Source organism: Protopterus annectens, chromosome 2.part2 (genome assembly GCF_019279795.1).
Source record: "Protopterus annectens isolate FY-2018-M chromosome 2.part2, PAN1.0, whole genome shotgun sequence".
Classification (NCBI taxonomy): Eukaryota; Metazoa; Chordata; order Ceratodontiformes; family Protopteridae; genus Protopterus; species Protopterus annectens.
In genome coordinates, this window is record NC_056730.1 from 551,040,352 (window position 1) to 551,062,531 (window position 22,180).

At 44.3% G+C, this 22,180-nt stretch overlaps 1 protein-coding gene across 1 annotated transcript in view; it reads right to left on the reverse strand.

The window, feature by feature from the left end:
- PDCD4 (programmed cell death 4) overlaps positions 1 to 22,180 on the reverse strand; it is a 1,035,076-nt gene that overhangs the window by 921,912 nt on the left and 90,984 nt on the right. The window contains exon 3 of the mRNA XM_044064014.1: positions 9,405 to 9,502. Coding sequence (XP_043919949.1) covers positions 9,405 to 9,502 — 98 coding nt within the window. The remainder of the gene's footprint in view (positions 1 to 9,404; positions 9,503 to 22,180) is intronic.

The window sequence follows — 22,180 nt, forward strand, 5'->3', positions numbered from 1 at the left end:
GGAGCAGGAGGAAGAGTCAGGGGTTAAGTTAGCCTACGAAAAAGCATCATCCACAATATCCAAAACAGGAGGAATAGCCAGGGGTCTATGTTGGGGGAGAAGAAGAAAATCCCCTAGTCTTTTCTTAGATTCCGAATACTCCTGTCCTTCCCAATGGAAATGTTCCCTCATTTCATGCAAAGTTTCCCCAAAAGAGAAATCCTCAGGGGGAGAAGCTGAAGGAATGGATTCCTCAGCATCAGAATCCTCATAAGGAGGGAAAGAATATTCCTGGTCAGAAGAAACTGAAGAAACAGAAGCCTGATCAGAGGAATCATAATAAACATCCTACCTTGGCCTTTTATCTGGAGGGGGATGAGAACCCCTAATCATAGTAAGTAAATCCTCCATCTTGAGAAACTGTTTCTGTGACTTGGGAGCCGGTTCAGAAGAGGCCTGAGTTGCAGTCTTTGATTTAGAAGGAGTCTTTGCCTTTGTCTTTGGCTTTGCCTTTATTAGAAGCCGAGTACGCCTGAAAACCCCTTCAGAAGCCGGTACCTGCACAGCGGCTCCAGACCCATCCGAAGGAGCATTGTCCAAAGGTCCTGCGATAGAAATATTTAAAGGCCTGTTTGGCTCCTCATGAGAGTCCGTTTCGGCCATCGGTTCTGAAATGGCCGACGACAGGGGCTGCAAAAGTGCCTCACTGACGACGGCCGAACCTGAAGCTGGCTCCGCTTGTGCGCTATCAGATTTGGACCTCGGAGGCCTGTCTTTATCCTTGCGACGTTTGTGAACTCCGGTAGCCGGAACCGTATCAGACGACATTTTGTAGTTAAAGCGTCTACCGAAGTAATGAAAAGCAAAATTGTACCTTCGTTTAATTATACGTTGATTGAATCTAGCACAAAACCGACAACTAGCTACGTCGTGGTCAGGGCCTAAGCAAGGAATACAGTAAGAATGAAAATCCTTATGAGGTATTTGCTTCCCACATGAAATACAATTAACTTTTTCTGACATCGGACTGGAGCAAGAAAAAGTTTCCCCAACGGATACTTAGCTTTGAGTGGAGAAGAAAGTCTTCGGACTGAAGTTTATTCAGAAAAAATAGTCAGGAGTCAGCCGACCGGCACTTGCGAACTGCTATCACTGCACGGCAAGAAAGACTGGAGAAGATGGCGTCGGCTGTCAGCTTTGTACTCCTAGCGCTCTGACGTCAGGGAGCATGGTTGAACAGCCGACGCCGGACCCAGACTTTGGGATTCTGGCCGACCGAGGACTGCCTGCCGGCAGGGGAGAACCCTACAGTCATGACTAAAACAGTGAAACACGATGAACATCAATAGGTTCATAGGTTAGTACTAGACTAACTGTCCTTGCGAGTCATTTTTTTTTTTTTTTTAATGGGGATATTCTTGGGAACAGACTAATCAGGCATACTAGTCTCAAATGCAAGTTCCTTATCCCAGTAAAGAAAAGGATACTGCCCTGCCCCTTACTAGGACACCAACAAAAGTGGTTCTCCCTTGCCCACCAGGGGCATCCATACAGCCACAGAAGTTACACCAAGAATACTTGGGGGGGGGGGTAAGCAGCCTGAAGATCATCAAGTGGACAAAGCAGAGACATCCATTAGTGGCTGTGGCAAAATAGGAGCTGGCCTGGCACCTATAGACTCCCTGACAACTTTGTAGTTTTTAACCTTTGCTTATCCACAGGGACAGAGACTGGAGGTTGCTCCACTGGTAAGCAGAAAAGCAGATCTCAAATGCAGGTAGCGGAGCCTGGACAAGTTGCTAAAGAATAACGTTCAGTTAACTATACAACTGACAGTGCCCCACAAGCATAGAAACCTGTCCCACAAACCAACTCAATTTCTGTAAAAAAAATTCCAGTCAAAAATAAACTTTTCCCACAAACAAACGTTCACAGAAGCATTTACACGTCAACTCCCTACGAAACAAAAAGGACAGTCCCCCACAAACAATTTTCAGCTTTCCTCAAACTTCTATTTAGTGGAAAGTTTTTCTCAAAAGGGGACTTATCTGCCCAGCTCTAAAAGATCGCTAGCAGACTGAATTTCAAGCAGACCACCAACGGTAGCAGCAAAAAACTTCTGAAGCTTTCTGCACTCTAAGTTATGATCAAGCTCCTGACAGGTGGAGTGTATGGAAGACACCTTTTAACTTTTGTGATGCTAGCTGGTCCTCAGGGGTTGGTGCCATAGAGCTTAGTATAATGCAACGGTGACCTATGCACTGAACACGCTGTATTTCCTAGAAAGTTACACAACTTTATTAGTGATTGGCAGGGTCTAGCTGTACAGGACAGAGAGACTGCTCCACTGTTAAGGGATGCATTTAAGGCAAAACCCGTAAACTACTTTAAGAACAGCACAGCAGCAAACCACACTAATATTATGCAGAAAACAAAATAATATATGGAGAACTATTAAGAAAGCAGAAGAGTATGGTAGAGAGGAGTGGAGTGGAGGTTGACGAAAATGACTAGGTCATTTAAAAGGCAAACAGAGAGGCTTCTTGAAATAAGACTGGGCAAAGGGGGCGTTAAAAAGTGAGAGCTTTTGAAAATACTTTGAACCAATTTTTTTGTGTTCTGGCTTAGGAAAAGAAACAGACAGAAGAATAACTAGGGTCAGAAAGACTCAGTTCTGTAGACAAGTCTGTCATGCTTTGGGGCACTTTAAAAATTCTGCAAGATTTTATGAACAACTACTTACTACCAACAGACAGGGGACTATGATGAGGAGATGCCTTCTTTTCATTATGAAAGAAGAAGTTAAATGAAGTGCAAGCCCAAGGCACCATGGCATAAATCACAGAAGAGGGAGTTGATATAAAAGGAAAACTCCACGATCTAAGTAACTATCCATGGAAATTTACTTACGGGATAACACATTTTTACTAAAAATGTTGCACCTTAGTAGACACTGTACTGGCTGGGAAAGGGTGCGTCTCCCAAGTCTTGGAAATAGGCTATTATCATAACATTAAAGCCAAGTATAGATCCAACACATACAACAGAACAAAGCGAAAGTTGTGCACTTACCACAATGACACAGCCATGTTGTCTTTCTCAGTCTGGTTCAACCTGTAGAATTTCGGACAGGACACTGGCCAATTCTACAGACTTTATACTCCACCTCCTCCTTCACCTGTAACTCACCGTTCCTCCTTCAGAGTTTTCCCCGTGAAAAAAAATCATGGAGAGATGTACAACTCTGAAAATACACACTCCCAAAAATGGATTATGACAACCAAGGAGAATGCGAGAGACTAGAAAGTGAGAGCAAAACACCAGAGACACAAGTGTTGTGACCCAGCCAAGTAGCAGCTACAAAAACATTATCCACTGACACTCTAGAAAGGAAAGCTGTACAAGTAGCCACAGCCCTCACTGAACGATCCATAGGCTTGTGTAAAACAGTCTTGCCTTTCAAGAAGTATGCAAACAAAATACAATCTGACAGCCACTTGGATAAAGTTACTTTAGACTCAGCTGAGCCCAGCCTGGCTTTTGAAAAGCAGACAAATAACTGACTGGATTTTCTGATAGCTTTGTTACGGTTCAAATAAAATTTCAATTATCTATGTAGAGCTTTGTTACGGTTCAAATAAAATTTCAATTATCTATGTAGAGCTAAACAATGCAAGAAGTATTCATCTTTGTTGCAGAAATTAGGAAAAAACACAGGAAGGTGAATAGAGCCGTTAAGGTCATTCTTGGAAGCTACTTTTGACAGAAAAGGATTCATATGAAAAGAAACCCGGTCTTTATGGAATACCAAATAAGGAGGTGAATAAATCAAGAGCTTGCAACTCTGAAACCCTTCTTGCAGAACTAACAGCCACCTCTCATACTTGACAAGACTTCAACAGGGACCTAGTGTCTGAAGTATTCAAAGTTTTCCCAAGACAAAATAGCTGAAGATTCAAACGAGGGGCCTGCAAAGACCTGCAGAATGAAGGACAGATCCCAGGAAAGAACCAGATTTCATATTGGGGGATGGCGTAAAAAAGGTACCTTTGAGGAATGCCTTAGAGATCTTGAGGGAAGCCAGAGGCTCATTATCGCTGCCAACATGACAGTTAGAAATGGACACCAATTGCACTTTAATAGTAGAAAAAATAGATAAACCTCATGGAAACACTGGTGATGAAAACCACAGTAGGCAACCAAGTCTCTGGTGTCTTCTGCATTTCTGGAAACTGCTGTTTCTTGAGGGTACTTTACACTTCAGACACTAGGTCCTGTTGAAGTCTTGTCAAGTGTGACAAGTAATTAAGGGCTCTCAGTGCAAAAGTGGCTGAGGCATAGGAACAGGAACACTTCCCTAAATGATTCAATGCCTCAGACTCCCTGTTAGGGGGGAGCAGATCAAGGAGCTCTCTTCAGAAATCTCCTTGGTGGCTGCTGCACCACAATGTCGACAGCCAGACCCTTAATGTGGCCTGCCCTTGGAAGGGGGGGGGGGACTTATCCAGCTTTCTGCCAGTGGGCTGCACTGTGCAGAGTTCCTTCCATGCCCTCCGGAACACTAGGTTTATAAAGGTATCTGGAGGGGGAATCACCCAAGGTGGTAGCCGGGTCAAATGCCTCCAGAAACACCAAGTCCTCTGGAGTAGGCTCTTTGGTGGTCCAGCCTACTTGTTGGCGAAGCAGCCCTAATAAAAATCGCCAAAAGAGGCATCATAATCACACAGAGACTTGGGAGATCCTTTTCAGTCCTCAAGGTCAGTATCCTCGGTGGGGAATCCTGGCATTTCCTCTTACACTTTCTCTTTCCTGAAACTTCCCATTCTGACAAAGTCAGGGAGGAAGGAGAAAGAGTCAGGAAGTCCCAGCATAAGGGCAGACTGATGACTGGTTGCAAATGCCAATAAAAAAAGGGGATGGGATGCTGGCTTGAGAAATCAGACCATTCTCTCGAGAGGACAGCGTCCTCTCTACAATGTCAAAGGCAAAGGCAGCGACTGGCCTCTCAGGTCAGAGTGTCCCAGAACCTGACCGTACCAGAGACAGCCGCGCCTACCCCAGATGCTGAGATCAGTGCAGAGATGTCCAAAGTTCCTATTGAAAGCAACAATCCCGAATCAGGAACAGTCAACCCTGACCCAGAAACTCCAGCTTCAAGACCATGGCTTAGAGATCCTGATGACCACGAAAAAAAGTCAGGGTCAAGGCTTCCAAGGAAAAGGACAGAGCCAAAGGTGGCCAAGCTATCAGATCCGACCCAGACAGAGGAAATTCAGCTGGACCTAAAGACCTTGGAGCCAAAGGGGCCGAGGGAAGAAGCCAAAAGGACTAAGCTGAAGGTCCCGGCGCTGGACCTGGACCCAAACGGATAAGGCCTAATTGCATCTGCACCTGCAAAAAGGACCTCATCGGCTACTCCAAATCAGAGGTTTTAATGCTGCCCACCAACCTTGATTACAGGATGAAGAAGCCACTAAAGAAGACTTTGAACGTCTTCTGGAAGAAGACCCTTCATGCCAGATCTGAGACGGAGGGTCCTTGAACAGAGGAAGACGCCAGCAACCTCGTGGGTAGGATGCTCAGTGAAAAAGGAAAAGCTACCTTGCCTGAAGAGGTCCCTTTGATCAAGAAGGGGCTTGGGATACTTGACCCAGAGAAACAGTTTTACTAGCTTTCAGCTAAGTAAATTGGCTCTGAGATGTTGGGGGCCGATATCAGTGCCAGGGGAGCTGGAGGATCCAAAAGTCATGGGACCTTTGGGTCCAGTGATCCCAAGGGAGCAGGGCCAGAAGTAGATGACAAAGAGGATTTCTTGCAATCCTTTTTAGAATGTCTACAGTTTCAATGTCAAGGCTTCTCAGACCCAGTCTTTGTAGCCAAAGGAGGAGCCACCCCAGAAACAGAAGAAAACAGAACCAGAGGTTAGAATCCCTTTTTAAACCAACTTGGCACTATACTTGATGGCCCCGTCACCAAAACTTTTGCAGATGGATCATCCAGAATCCAGACATACCAGTGTCCCACAAAATAAATACACTAAGTGTGTGTCATGGGAAGGCAACTTGCCCGCGTAGGAAATGCACTTTTTAAAACCAACTAAACTGTTGTAACAACACACAACACTAGGACTGACAAAAGGGTGGGAAAAGAAGATGGAGGACGTAAAAGATCTACATACCCATCTCCCCACCTACCTAAGAACAAACAGAAAAAAGGTACAAATCAAGGATAAGGGAACAGCAAACTCTCACCAAATTCACTACACTAACTCTCAAAAGCTGAAGGAGGACTGGTAAGGGATGTGGAGCCAAGTGGACTAAAGACTTTACAGAATTGGCCAGTGTTGAATCTAAAGTCCCACAGGTTGAAGCCAGACAGAACAGACAAACACTAGATACTATTTGTATACTTCACCATGATTACAAATGAATTTAAGCAATACCTGCAAACCATGCATCAAAATACCTTCTGGCACTTACACACCTTGAGCAAGCTGTATTTACTCCTGGATGCACTGCAACAGATAGCATGATCAGAATGGCCTTGTTAAATGAAGATGTGAAGAACAGAAACAAGATACTTTTGCTAAAAAGCTTGTATGTGGAAAAAGCTTTTGATCGGGTAAAAGGGGCAACTTGTTTTAAAGCTCTTACACATGGAACTCTACAGATATTTTGCAACATTAAAGACGTTACATATACAGGTGCAAAGACCAAGGAACTAGGCTTTCTACAGATTTCAAACTTACCAAAACGAAGATAAGGATGTTCCCATCCACTTTGTGTGGCACATACTTGCAGCCACTGGCAAATGCAATAACATTTACTATAACAGGATACACCTTCAAAGGAATCCATTGTATGACCTCACTATATATTATTATTTAATTGTGTACCTTGCAAATCAGAGTAATGAACTTCAGATCTTACTCCTGCTCTTAGACTTTATGGCTATAAAATTAATTTTGATAAAACAAGGAGGTAAAAATCAACTACATTCTCAACCACACCTTGTGTCATGAAAATTCCCTTTTTGGAGGGCAAGAGCTACATTAAATACATTGGAATTAAACTGAAAAACACATAAGGTGGAAGACATACTCACATTTTTTATTTGCAGGGATGCTACACAGATGGAAGGGGCTATGTGCAGATATGAAGCAGAGAATTTTGTCTTACCACTAGTTTTATATGCTGTATAAGGTCTCTCCAATTCCATGCCATTATTTTTCTTCTATAGGCTGGTAGCAGAATTTATATGGACAGGAAGAAAAACATAGAATAAGTTGGGAAATGTCAATGCTCCCTACATCACATGCAGTTTGGCTCTTCCAAACACAGAAATGCATGCCAAGGCAGCCACACTAAAAAAAGTTACAGGATTTACTTTCATCAGGAAAAAAAATATATGGAAAGTAATTATAATGAATGACCTGAGACGATACTGCCAACATTAAAAAACAACAGCCAAAATGTTAACCACTTTAAATGTGAGATTACCAAGTTGTGTTGGACCTCTTAAAGGTGACTTTCATGAGAGAGGTACTAGACTGAACATTGTTTCAAAATCAAAACAGAGAGTAATCAGAAAAAAAATTAGTGGCCACTGCTTCAGGCAGGAGTGGCACCGTTTGGCTCACTAGGAACCATTGCATCAGGCAGGAATGGTGTTGACATGGCACGTCTTTGTGAAGGGATATGGTAGTGCGATAATACAGAGACAAATCTTTCACCGTCTGATGTCAGGACTCAATCCAACAAAATTTACCTCAGTGACCCCCAGTAGATGGAATGGTTTACACACACACACACACAACGGGGAGACCAGTGAACAGAAGGGGGGGGGGTAAATTTGTTGCTTGCAGGGAGGCATATAATGATAGAATATAGACTAATGATTTTCAAGGATTTAAAAGGTCAAAATATCTAATGAGAAATAGTTAAAGACGATGTCAATACTCAGAAACACCATGCAATCTAGAAGATTTTGCTTCCCTGGTTGGCAGGGCTAATTTCATACACCAGCCAGGTTAAATAAAAAAAAAATCCTGTAGCTCTACACACCTGCTGGAGTTGCATCCAGAGGGATTTAGGTGACTGGCTGCATAATTCTTGGGAAGCCATATGTTAACAGGTTTTTAAAGAAAGACCTGCAGTAAATCATAACATGCCATGGCTTGAGACATTAATTCTTACACCAGATTTTTTTGTCTCAGAATTTAAAACCGTTGTGCCATGGATGTACACTAATGAAGAAAGATTAGCCTTAAGTTATGATATGCTGCCATAAAAGGTGTGTAACCCGAAAATGGAAGCAACAGAAGAACCCTTACTAAAGGAGACTTAGTCAACCTGAGGCAATGTAATGGATACTCAGCCAGATTCCAATACAGATACTCTCAGTTTAAGTCTATCAAACTCTGAAAGACAAGTGATTTACTTCAGGTGTGAGGCCCATCTATAAAAGGGCTTACACAGCAGGCCAGATTCCAAAAGGCCTACTCTAAGTTTAAGTGGCCATTTATACTGACAAGTCTTGGAATGTGAGTTGGCTTCTTAAAGACATTAAACTTAAAAAGAAGGCACAAAAAATGAACACTACAGACTTTAAATAAGGGCTCATGTTTAAAATAGAGTTGAACTGTGTTTAAACGCTAGTGATTTATGTAACAGGACTGACTGCTGACTATTTACTGACATAAAGTAACAATGCACTAATGTGTTTACTGACAATAAAAAAATAATAAAATGTACCTAGATGCAATTTGCAGTAGTTTACAGTGTTTGCACTGTGACCAGACAATCAACAGTAGGACCAACAATCTATAGAGTGTTGCGTTATGGGCATAATAGGCTAGAAACCTTTGAAAATTTGATGTGCTCTACAGTTCTGTCTACAGCATCAGTCTTACTACTTTCATACAGATAGAACAGTTTCATTTACTTCTTCTTAATCATCTACATCATATATAAATGTGCACACAAGAAAACTATAGTATCAAAAACCCTTCTGCTTTCACAGTTACTATAAATGCCATGGGCTGCAAAAAAAAACTTTACTACACACCCTGTTCACTGGTGATCATAAAAGGAGAAAGCCACCTTTTCCTGTGTGCAGCAAACTCAGAGTGGATTATATTAATTAAAGCCCCCACCATGGAATGTTACAAGTCCAAAGACGAGCACCTTTCAAATCTCTGTGGCAAATTTCTGATGACTGCCTACAAGCTAAATTTCCAAAGGTGCCTAGGTGTCTTCTGCACTAGAAGAAATAATTGTGACTAATCAACATCCGATTCTTTTAATGCCAAATGGGGAATATCAGTTACTAACATTTTGAAAAACAAACTGGAAGGTAACAAGATAGCAAATTAAACAAGCTAAATATTTCCATTCATCAAATTTAAATAAGCTTTTAATACATACCGCACAAGCTTCATCATAATTGGGGTCACGAGCATCTGGTTCTTCATAAGTGTAAACCATCCCAGGAGCACCCCAAACACCTTTTCCTCCTGCTCCACCTAAAATACACATTTACACAGGAAAACCAGTCACAAAATGCTCAGATCTCCATACTAGTAATATGTCACAGCTTGCACTTTTAAGTTTATTTTCGTAATAGATCAGGCGGAGACATGGTATTTTCCAATTATAAGTACAAGTAACAGGAACATAATTATGCGGAGTTTTAAATATAGTATAATGAACTAAAACAAAATTATTCAAATACAGTAATAATCTTAATATTGAATTGCGGGCAACCTTAACACGAATGTCAAAATATTTCCATGACGACAGGTGCAGCTTCACTAACATGCTTAAAACAAAACTGCAGTTGTTCAAGGCAACATCTTCCATGCGACTACACCTTTTGAGCTACAAGAGGTATTAATAAATGTTCATCAGGACTCTGGAATGCTTCTAAAACAGCTGCAAATAAATAGGAGCCTACATCTTCACTTATATATATTGAGGACAACAGGCCCTGCAGTACGGTAGCTGTATATCTGCCAAGCACACAGACACACGCACACACACTGTACATATGGTAATAAAACAGTGTAGACATTCTTCAGTGTCGCTGGCATATAAACATCAACAAAAGAAATGTTCATCAAAATAACCACTTTGTATAGCGACCAAGAACTACATCAGAAATCCTTGGGTATTTCCAGTAAAGAAGAGTTGCGTACTTTTTTCTTCCATGTTGTAGTATTCTTCACTTTAGGGAGTTGTTGCCTGCAGCACCGGACATCCAGCCAGTATATCAAAGTCTTGAATGCAGGGGTATGTGTGATGTTGCATGTCAGAGCCATAGACTGACACTGGCTATATATCTGTGACATCTGCACATATCCAAATCAGAACTGGCTGCCGCATAAAGATAGTTTCCAGGAATAAGAGTAGTAAAAGCCAATAAAAACCCTTCCCAGACACAAGGTCAGTAGTCAGGGGAAGGACCCAGTTTATAATACGGGCAAGAGAGGGAGAAAGGTGGGTGGGACTGAATACTGCAACATGGACAAGAACATCATCTAAGATTATGCTACATTCTTACACAACTATTCTATTTCCTTCTAATCTCATGTTGCAGTATTCTTCACTTTAGGGAAGAGTACCAAAGCTCTCTACGTAGTGGTGTGGGTGGCAGGTGCGGGAGGAGAGTCAGACTGCAGAACAGATCTAGCAAACACTGCTCTAGCCCTGGAGATTGAATCCAATTTGTAATGCTTGGTGAAGGTATGTACGGAGGACCAAGTTGCTGCCTCCAGAAGAGACGAGTAATCAATGCCTTTGAAAAAGGCTGCTGTAGACTACACATCTCTGGTGGAATGGTCTTTGACAGATGAGTCAAACTGTTTCCCATGACAGCAGTAGCAAAACGCAATAGCCTTAGAAATCAAAGAGGCGAATGTCTGTTTAGACACCGCCTTTCTTAGGGCCCTTGGATGAAAGGAGACAAAAAGCTGATCCGATTGCCTGAGTGATTTAGTCCTGTCTAAGTAGAAAGTACAGTTTTGTACCTACGATAAATGTAGATGCTAGAGTGTATACCCTGCTGCAGTCATCACACTTGGGTTATCCTGCCATCAGGCGGTCCCGCAGTCGGCCCGAATTCCAAAGTCTTGGTCCAGCGTCTTGCTGTCGCTTCTTCCCTGATGTCAGTGTGCCAGGGGTATATCAGAGGCATCCGACGCCATTTTCTTCAGTTTTTCTTGCCCCAGATGTCAGGTGCCCCTAATTGGTATAAAAATAAAACAAAACCCTTCGGCACACGCAAATACACCACAGAGGTAGTACAGGATAGAATGGTAGAGATACGTTCAGCTAGTTCAGAGGGGAAGGAGGGAGGGTAACCTGGACTGCAGCAGGGTATACACTCGAACATCTACATTTATGGTAGATACAAAACTGTACTATGTTCATCGTGTTACCCTGCTGCAGTCATCACACTTGGGTAGAATCCCAAAGCTAAGGATGGGTGGTGGAGTCAAACAGGGTTAGAGGAGGCTAGAAGGCAGTGCAAAACTGCAGTGGCGAAGCCAGCTCTAGTCTTAGAGTAAAGTGGTAAGTGGTAATGTTTGGTGAAGGTGTGTACTGAACTCCAAGTTGCAGCTTCCAGAATATCCTTGGTTGGCACCCCCCTGAGGTAGGCTGTAGATGTAGCTGCTGCCCTGGTAGAGTGGGGCCTTATGCTAGCAGGAACTGGTTTTCCATGGTGGGTGTAGCAAAAACGTATGCAATGTCCTATCCATTTGGAAATGGTCTGTTTTGAGATGGCCTTTCCTTGTGATGCTGTAGCATAGGATACAAAAAGCTGGTCAGATTTTCTGAAAACCTTAGTTTTATCCAAGTAGTAACGTAGCTGCCTGTGAACGTCCAAGGAATGTAGGAGTCTTTCTCCTTTGTTCTGTGGATTTGGAAAGAAGGTGGGTAAATGGATGGTTTGATTTAGAGCCACACTGGATACCACCTTAGGCATAAAAGGAGGGGTTAGTCTGTAGAGAAACTCTGTCTTGATGAAAAATGAGGAAAGGCTCTACTGCCATTAGTGCCTGAAGCTCTGAAACTCTTCTCGCTGAAGTAATTGCTAGCAGCAGGGCAGTCTTCCATGATATAAACTTTAAGTCAGCTGAAAAAGCGGGCTCAAAAGGAGGTAGCATAAGTTTTTCCAGAACAAAGCTGAGGTCCTAAGTAGGTTTTGGTGCTCTCCTGGGAGGCCTGATGTTTTTGGCCTCTCTGAGAAACTGCCTTAGGAGTGGATGTGAAAATAAGGGAGGATCCGTGTTGTAGTGAGCTGAAATAGCTGAGGCGTGGATTTTAATAGATGAAAAAGAAAGCCCTTTGTGTAACATCTCAGTTAAATATTGCAAAATCTGAGGTATGTCAGGCTGAAGGGTATTTTAGCCTTTAGCTTGGTTCCAGGCACAAAACCTTTTTCATTTGTCCGAGTAGGCTTTCCTGGTGCTGGGCCTCCTGGCCTCCAGAATAACATCCATAACAGCTTGTGAGAGAGGAGCTGGCTGGTTGCTTAGGTGATTTGCCATGCAGCCAAGTTTAAGGTTTTGAGTTGGCTGTGTAGAATCTGATTGTCTTGCTGTGTGAGCAGATGGGTAATTTGTGGTAGAATCCATGGTGGGCCCTGGGCCATATTCCTTAATAGTGGGTACCAGTGCTGACGTGGCCAGTCTGGGGCAATGAGTATCATTCGGGGCCTCTCCATCCTGACTTTCAGCAGCACCCTTGTGAGAAGGGGTAGTGGAGGAAAGGCATATACTGTTAGCATTTTCCAACTGAACGAGAGAATGTCCACTTTCAAAGCTTGATGGTGAAAAGTCCTTGTGCAAAATTTTGTTAGTTGATAGTTTTGGGGGCTGGCAAATAGGTCTATGTCTGGGAGTCCCCATTTTTGAGTGATCATTGCAAATACTTGTGGATCCAGTTTCCACTCGTGGAGATCCATGATGTTTCTGCTTAGGTCGTCTGCCAATGTGTTCTTTTTTCCTGGCAGGAATTGAGCTTGTAATTGAACTTGGTAAGCCAGTGCTGTGTTCCACAAGGTCATTGCTAACCTGCATAGAGGGTAGGAGTGTGTACCCCCTTGCTTGTTTATGTACCACATTACTGTGGTGTTGTCTGTTCTTATGATAAGCTGTCCTGGATGTAAGAGGTCCTTGAAGGCTGTCAGAGCATTTTGTACAGCTAGCATTTCTTTTTGATTGATGTGCAGATTCCTTTGATCTGCAGTCCATATGCCTTGAATGCACCGTCCTGCCATGTGTGCCCCCCAGGCATAGTCCGATGCATCTGTTGTCATAGTTTGCCTGGCTGGGGGTAAGGTGAAAGGCTGACCCTTGTTGAGGTGACATGCCTGTAACCACCATAGGAACTCCTGTTGAAGGCAGGGAATGAGAGGTATCATTGTTTCCAAGCTGTGGCTGTGCTGAGTCCATACGCTTTTTAGGTACCATTGTAATTTCCTCATATGCAGTTTTGCAAATGGTATTAGTAGTATGCAAGATGCCATGAAGCCCAAGGCCTGCAGAATTTTTCTTGCAGGGAGTTGGGTCTTTGCTGCCATTGCTCTGAAGTACTGAGTTAATTGTAGTTGTTTGTCTGGTGTCAGATAAGCCAACTGGGCTGTTGTATTCAAGCTGGCACCCAGGAATGTCATATTTTGAGAGGGCATTAGTTTTGATTTCTTTTCGTTTACTGTGTACCCTAGGCAACTTAGAAAATATTTTACAAAAGCCAGGTGTTGTAAGAGAATGTCCTTGCTTTCTACTTGGATGAGGCAGTCGTCCAGGTATGGGTATATTTGAATTCCTCTTTGTCTGCAGTATGCAATTACTGGTGCCAGGCATTTTGTGAAGACCCTGGGCGCAGCAGATAAGCCAAAGGGCAGTGCAGAGAATTGGTAATGGGTTGAACCTGCAATGAAACGGAGGTATCTTCTGCAATTTTGTCTGAAAGGGACATGCAGGTATGCCTCCTTGAGGTCCAACGTTACTAGCCAAGCTTTCGTGCCCAACATGGGAAGAAGCTGCTGTAGTGTTAGCATCTTGAATTTGGGTACTTGCAAGAAGGTGTTTAAAATTGAAAGGTCCAGAATGCGTCTTCAAGCATTGTCCTTTCTGGGGACTAGAAAGAGCCTGGAGTAAAATCCTTGGCCTTGCTCCTGTGTAGGTACCAGTTGAATGGCTCTCATGTCCATGAGAGCTGTAATTTGTTTTTGTGCCTCTGCCCATTGATTTTCTGGCAGGTTTGGCATTCCTTTTGTCCTTGGCAAGGTGTGGAAATGGAATCTGTATTCTTGAGAGATAATGTCTAGGACCCATTTGTCCTTTGTGACGATGCGCCAGTTGTCTGCAAAAGTGTTAATTTTCCTCCCAAGGGAGCTGCCAAGAGAGTTTTGCTTGGCAGTTTGAAGTACAAGTCATTGTGTTTGCCTTCTAGTAGTTTGTGGCCCGTCTTCTCCTCCCTTCTGTGTTGCAGTGCCCCATTGGCGAGGTTTGTAAGGGATTTGTGCTTGTCCTCTGCCCCTTGGGCGCCTGTATTTACCCCTCTGTGGTCTGTCAGAAGCTGGAAAAGACCAATTTTTTGTTGGCCAATTTCTGCTGAAGCGTGGGGGCTGTACTTGTAAGAAATCTTTGACAGTCTGCATAGATTTTGCCTTATCCTCCATTTTCTTTAAAACCTCCTCTGCTTTAACCCCAAATAAGACATCCTGCTGTAAGGGTGCATCTAGTAACTTTGCTTTAACATGATCAGGCAGAGATTGTTCCTTTAACCAAGCATGCCTACGTATAACAGACCCAGTAACAGCTGCTCTAGAGGAAGCTTCCAAGGCATCAAAACCACATTGTAAAGTAGGTTTGCCCACCTGTTCAGCTGCATGCAACAGATCCTGCATTTCCTTGAATTCAGACCGTTGAGGGTGCGTGCCCATCTTTTGTTGTATTTGAGACATTAGGAATTGCTGGTATTTAAGCATGTGAAATTGACAATTTAGTGCTCTCATAGCTAGAGTAGCTGAGGTGTAAACCTTCTTCCCCCACCTATCTAGTGCTCTGGAGTCCCTTTCAGAGGGTACAGGATTTTTAGCCATAGAAGCCTTAGCCCCCTTGGGACCCTGGGAGATTGTCTCTGGATCAGCAACAGGGCTTTTGTATAGGAATTTGTGTGAGTCAGGCACTCTATAGTATCCATCTGGTTTGGCTGGAGCAGGAGGCAGAGAATCTGGATTTAGACTAGATTCTAAGAAAACATCATCTACAAGGTCTAAAACTGGGGGGATAGCAAGGGGTCTGTGCTGGGGGAGTAAAAGAAACTCTCGGAGCCTTTTCTTCGAGTCGGAGTAGTCCTGACCTTCCCAGTGGAAATGTTCCCTCATGGTATGTAAGGTTTCCACAAATGAATAATCTTCAGGGGGAGAAGCTGAGGGAATTGAGTCTTCAGCATCAGAATCTTCATAAGGGGGAAAGGAGTAATCCCGTTCCTCAGAGGAGCCTGAGGAAACAGACACTTGATCAGAGGAGGCATAATCCTCCTCTTGTCTAGGCCTTTTGTCTGGGGGGGGGGGGGGTTGGGAACCCCTGATCAAAGAAATTAAATCTTCAGTCATTTTAAGCATCTGTTTCTTAGGCATAGGGCCTTGACCTGGAGACTGAAGAGTAGTCTTTTTTGCTTTTAGAGGAGTCTTAAGCTTAGCATAAGATTTTATGGTGAGAGTAGTCGGTCTGAAGACACCTTCAGAAACCGAAGGTGTTTCTACAGCACCGGCTTCTTCTACTGCAATGTTGTCGGTAGGGCCTAAAGAAAATGGCTGTCGGCCTAGAACTCTCTGCTAGAGAATCCGAAGCGGTCTGGGGATCCAATTTAGCGGTAGCCAGGGGCTGCGTAGGTGCCTCACTGAAAACCGGAGAACCGGCGACCGGCCCAGACGAGGGCTCGGAGTCTGGCTTGGATCTAGGCTGCCTTTCTTTATCTTTGTGTTTTTTTATGCACGCCGGTAGTCGGTTGCTCCGACGGCATAGTGTAATTAAATTTCCTACCGAAGTAGTGTCGTGCGAAATCAAAGCATCGCTTAATAGTTCGCTTATTGAACCTAGCACAAAACCGACAACCAGTGACGTCGTAGTCTGGGCCTAGGCAAGGTATACAAAAAGAATGAAAGTCCTTATGAGGTATTTGCTTCCCACAAGAAATGCAGTTGTTAACTTTTTCTGACATCGGACTGAGGCAAGAAAAGGTTCCCCAACGGGGTACTTAGCTTTGAAGACTTCGGACTGAAACTCGATTAGAAAATCTCAGGTGTCGGTCGACCGGCACTTGCGAACTGCTTCTGCTTCGGGCACCACGCGACAAGAAAGACTGAAGAAAATGGCATTTGATGCCTCTGATATACCCCTGGCGCACTGACGTCAGGGAAGAAGTGACAGCAACCGACGCTGGACCGAGACTTTGGAATTCTGGTCGACTGCAGGACCGCCTGACGGCAGGATAACCCAAGTGTGATGACTGCAGCAGAGTAACACGAACATCCTCAGTTGTCTATGAACATCCAAGGAATGCAAAGTTCTTTCTGAGGAGTTCTGTGGCTGGGGGTAGTAGACAGGCAAGTTAATGGTTGGATTTTTAGGAGATTTCATTAACTACTTCTGGCATGAAGGAGGGGTTAGTCCTTAGGGAAACCCTATCTTTATGGAAGACAAGGTAAGGGAGGTGAGGCCATAAGGGGTTGTATCTCAGATACCCTTCTGGCAAAAGTGAGAGCTACTAACAAGACTGTTTTTCCAAGTACAAAACTTGAGAGTGGAAGAATGGGCTGGCTCAAAGGGAGCTAATGTAAGTTTTTCCAGCACAATGTTAAGGTCCCAAGGTGGGGGGAATGGGCTTACGAGGAGGCCTGATATGGAGGATCCCTTTCAGAATCAGCTTGACCTCTAGCCTGGAAGCCAGGGGAAAGTCAGGGGAAGGCAAGCAGAGATGGCAGAAAGATGCATTTTTACTGAAGAATAAGTCTTAACCCTGAATGCAGCAATTCACATAGGTAGGAAAGTACCAGTGGAACAGAAGCTTTAGATGGGTTCTGTTTACTCTTACAGCACCAATTGGAGAATCTTTACCATTTAAACAGTTTCTCCTAGTACTTTGTTTTCTGGCCTCTTGCAGAACATTGAATACATCCTCTGATGCCTGAAGGGGATCAAAACTCTATCACCCACACAGTCAGCTTGAGAAGGTGGGGATGAATAAGGGACCCCTTGTCTTGAGAAAGTAGGTCATAGTGGTGAGGTAACCTGTGGTGACTGCCCTGGGCTAGTTGAAAAAGTAGGGGGAACCAATGCCGTCTTGGCCATAAGGGAATCACCAACAGGATTTTTGGTTTGTCCTTCTGTATTTTCAACAGGACTTTGTGAATCAATGGAAATGGGGGGGGGTGGCATAAAGGAACATTCTCTCCCATAAGAAGGAAAAGGAGTCCACCTTCCAGGCTTGTGGATGTGAAAGCCTTGTGCAAAAGAGTGGCATCTGTCTGTTCAGCGACGAGGCAAACAGATCTGCCTGAGGAATACCCCACTTGTGAATTAAATCCAGAAATATCTCCCTGTGAAGCATCCATTCGTGGGAGGGTGTAAAGGTCCTGCTCAGGGTGCCTGCCATCACACTGTCTTCTGATGGGATGTAGACTGCCTGTAAGTAAATCTGTAGTGCTGTTGCCCGGGACCAGATATGAACTGCCAAACTGCATCAAGGGTAGGATTTTGTTCCTCCCTGCTTGTTTATGTACCACAGGACTGTCATGTCTGTGATGACCTGCAATGCGCCTGGTAGAAGGATCTCTTGAAAAGCCTGAATTGCCAATTAAAAGGGCCCATAATTCTTTTAGACTGATGTGGTCTCTTCTTTCTGGAATGGACCATTCCCCCTGCACCTTGTGCTGGATGTTGGTACTGTGAAGGACAACTCCCCAACCGAGGTCTGAAGCATCTGTGTAAAGATGGGTGATGGTAGATATCCACCAGTTGACTTCCTTTTTTTAAACGGGGAAAAGGAAGAATGGATTCCAAGGGATGGATGTGTTGGTTCCAAGAATTTTTCAATACCCACTGAAACTTCCTCATGTGTATCCTGGCTAGAGGGAACATGGGGATCAATGAAGCCGTGATCCCAGGATTCTCAGAAATTCTCTGGCCGACATGGATGCTAGTGGTAGGAGGAATTGGAAGATTTGTGTGAGAACTTCCACTTTCTGGGTAGGGACAAAGACTGACATCAAGTCTGTTCTTATCCTGCACCCCAGGAAAACAAGGTCTTATAATGGGGTCATTTGGGACTTTAAATGATTGACAAATGAGCCATAGATTTTGTAGAATCCTACAAACCCAGTTCAGATGTTGAGACAAGGTGAGAGGATCCTGGTGAAGGATCAGTAGGTCATCTAAGTAAGGACAGATCTGTATGCCCTGTAGACTGCAGTGTGCAATGACTGGGGCTAGACATTTGGTGAATACTCTTGGGGCTGTGGAAAGTCCAAAAGGTAAGGCAGAGAACTGAAAATGTGAGAAACCCACAGAGAAACAAAGGCATTTCATTTCAGTAGGGTGAATAAGGTTGTGAAGGTATGCATCCTTCAGATCCAGGGAGGCCATGAAGGCTTGTGGATGAATGACAGGAAGAGGATGCCGTAATGTGAGCATTTTGAAGATAGTTACCTTGAGGAAGAGGTTGAGGAAGGACAGGTCAAGGATGGGTCTCCAAGGACCATCCTTTCTCGGACCCAAAAACATCCTGGAGTAGAACCCCTTGGTTATTTGGTTTTCGGGTACTACTTCTATAGTGCCCTGAGAGAGAATCTGTGTCAGGATGGAGGGAAACAGTGAAAGCCGACTGGGGAGAGGTTGTGGAAGGGTGGAGATTCTTACCAAGTCATAAAATATCCTCTCCTGATGATGGAGAATACCCACCTGTCTGTGGTAATTTTATGCCAGGAAGGTAGGGATAGGGTTAGGCATAGGGAGAGGGGGGGGGGGTGAAGATGGGTAAGGGACGGAAGTCACAGCGCAGGAGCTCTCTGGGTCTGGCTGCCTCTGAAAGGATGAGGGTGTAGAGGTGGATGAACATCTAGGAGCAGATGGTTTCCTAGGCTGTCTTCTTCGCTTGGGATGAGAGGCAGAGGAATGGGAGGACTGCCTCAAAGCTGGGTTTTTGGGTGGGTAGTTCCTATGGAATCTGGGAACCGGTGACACCAGTAAGCAAAGTGTTTTAGATCCTGCGAGTCTGCCTTTTTCTTGCAGTGACTTAAATAACTCTTCAGAGGCAGTTCCATATAGTGCTAAATCATCTAAAGGAGCATCTAACAATTTTCTTGGACATCCAAGGGAAAAAGCTGGAGTCTCAACCATGAGAAAGTAGTTGTGTAACATCTGCATTTATGGTAAGTGTAGAGTGTATTCACTGTTGCAGTCCTCACATATGGGTTATCTGGCTCCCGGTAGCCCTCAGTCGGCCCGAATGCCAGAGTCCTTGGTATATGACATCAGCTGCAGTCAGTTGTAAAACTGATGTTAGAACGTCAGGTATAAAGGGAGGCAGCCAACCCATTTCCTCAGTTTTTCTTGCCTTAACTGTCCAGAGTCCCCAAAAGAAGGCTAACCAGGAAGGTAGCACCCTGGACACGTCATACAAAAAATAAAAAATATGTAGTCTGTGCCTTAGGAAAAAAGGGGAATGGAGGGTGGGAAACCAGGACTGCAACAGTGAATACAATCGAACATCTACATTTATGGTAAGTGTACACAGCTGTACTACGTTCTTTGTGTTTCACTGTTGCAGTCCTCACATATGGATCGATTCCCAAAGCCCAGGGAAAAGACAAAAAGGGGGGAGGAAGGATCACAGACTAAGGGTTGGTAAGAAGGTCCTACAAAACTGCAAAGGCAAAACCAGCCCTGGATTTAGAAAACAGAGGTAGATTGTAATGCTTTGTGAAAGTATGGACAGAAGACCAAGCAGCTGCTTCTAGAATGTCCTTAGTAGGCACACCTCTCAGAAATGCTGCAGAGGTATAGACTTCTCTAGTAGAATGGGTCCTAATACCCTGAGGGGGAACCTTCCCATGCTGCAGGTAACAAAAGTGAATACAATGAGCAATCCATTTGGAGATGGTTTGTTTTGAAATAGCTTTACCCTGAGCCCCAGGAGCAAAACTAACCAACAACTGTTTCAGATTTTCGAAAGGATTTAGTCCTGTCTAAGTAAAATCTCAGCTGTCTATGCACATCAAGAGAGTGCAGAATCCTTTCCCCTTTATTCTGGGGATTGTTGAAAAATGTAGGCAGATGAATAGACTGGTTAAGGGTTAAACTGGAGACTACCTTAGGCATACAGGAGGGATTAGTTTGCAGAGAAACACTCTCTGAATGAAAAATAATGAAAGGTTCTACTGCCATTAAGACTTGCAGCTCCGATACCCTTCTGGCTGAAGTAATAGCCAAAAGAAAAGCAGTCTTCCAGGACAGAAACTTCAAATCTGCAGAGGCAGCTGGTTCAAAGGGAGGCAGACTAAGTTTTTCCAGGACAAAATTAAGATCCCAAGCAGGAGTAGCAGCTCTTCTGGGAGGTCTAAGATTACTAGCTCCCCTCAGGAACTGCTTCATCAAGGGGTGAGAAAAAATGGGTTGCTCAAAAGAACAATGAGCTGAAATTGCTGAAGCGTGAATTTTGACTGAAGAAAAGGAAAGTCCACCATTAAGCAATCCTGCTAGTAATCAAGAATGAGGAAAAGAGAAGGATGAGAAGAGTCTTCTCCTTTAGCCAGCATCGAAGAGCAAAATCTCTTCCATTTATCTGCATAGGATTTTCTGGTGCTAGGCCTCCAGGCCTCGAAGAAATTCAACCACCTGTTGGGAAAGATTTAGAGTATTAGCCAAACAGTTAAATGCAGAGTTTGAAGATGGAGCTTTCTCCCTTCCTGAACCAACAGATCTGGTACCAGGGGAAGATGCCAAGGCTGGGCCTGGGAAAGGCTGCGAAGGAGGGGATACCAATGTTGCCTGGGCCAATCTGGTGCTATCAGAATAGCCTTTGGTTTTTCATCTCTTATCTTTAGCAGCACTCTAAACTGTGGTGGTGGTGCTGCGGTAGCGTTGCTGCCTCATAGTAAGACGTTGTCCCGTTCGATCCTCAGCTAGAGCGTCTTCTGTGTGGAGGCATAAGTGAATGGGACGTGCCTTCGTTGAAGGTTGTGCGTCAGGGCTGGTAACCTGGTAAGTAAAAATCCACTACATCATTAGCGGACCGGAGTTCCGCTGTGGCGACCCCTAATCGGGAAAAGCCGAAAGACACAATCTTTAGCAGCACTCTGGGAAGAGGCAGAGGAGGGAATGCATAAACAGAGATGTGTCCATGGGAAGGACAACGCGTCCACCCTCAAAGCTTTGTTGTGAAACTCCGTGGTGCAGAAGGTTGGAAGGAGATGATTGGTGTGAGAGGTGAAAAGATCCACTTGTGGGATGTCCCAATGTTGAGTGATGTGATGGAAAATGACCTTGTTCAGTTGCCACTCGTGAGGATCCAGAACATGTCTGCTTAAATGATCTGCCAAGGAGTTTAGACTCTCTGGAAGATACTAGACTATTAGATTTAAGCCCATGGATGCTGCTATGGACCACACTCTCATGCTTTGTCTGCACACGGGGCAAGAGTGAGTCCCCCCCTGCTTGTTTATGTACATGACTGTGGTATTGTCCGTCCTGATCAGCAGAGTCCCAGGGTAGAGTAGGTCTTTGAAAGCCAGCAAGGCCTGCTGCACTGCCATCAATTCTTTTAAGTTGTATGCCCCTGCCTTCCAGATGAGCCCCCCATGCAACATCTGAAGCATCTGTGGTGAGAGTCTGGCTGGCAGGTGGTGGGCGGAAAGGCAGACCCTTGTTCTGAGAACAAGCTGTCGCCCACCAGAGGAACTCCATTTGTAGACAGGGAATTAGGGGAAGAATCAAGTCCAAGTCCTGTGTGTGTTGACAAAGATTTTCGAGGTACCATTAAGTTCTCATATGCAGCCTTGCATATGGGATCATCAAAATACATGATGCCATGAACCCCAGTGCTTGCAGGAATTTCCTTGCAGAGAGCTGGGCCATGCTTGCCAAGGTCATGAAGTAAGCCGAAAGATCTTCTTGCTTCTTTTGAGGGGG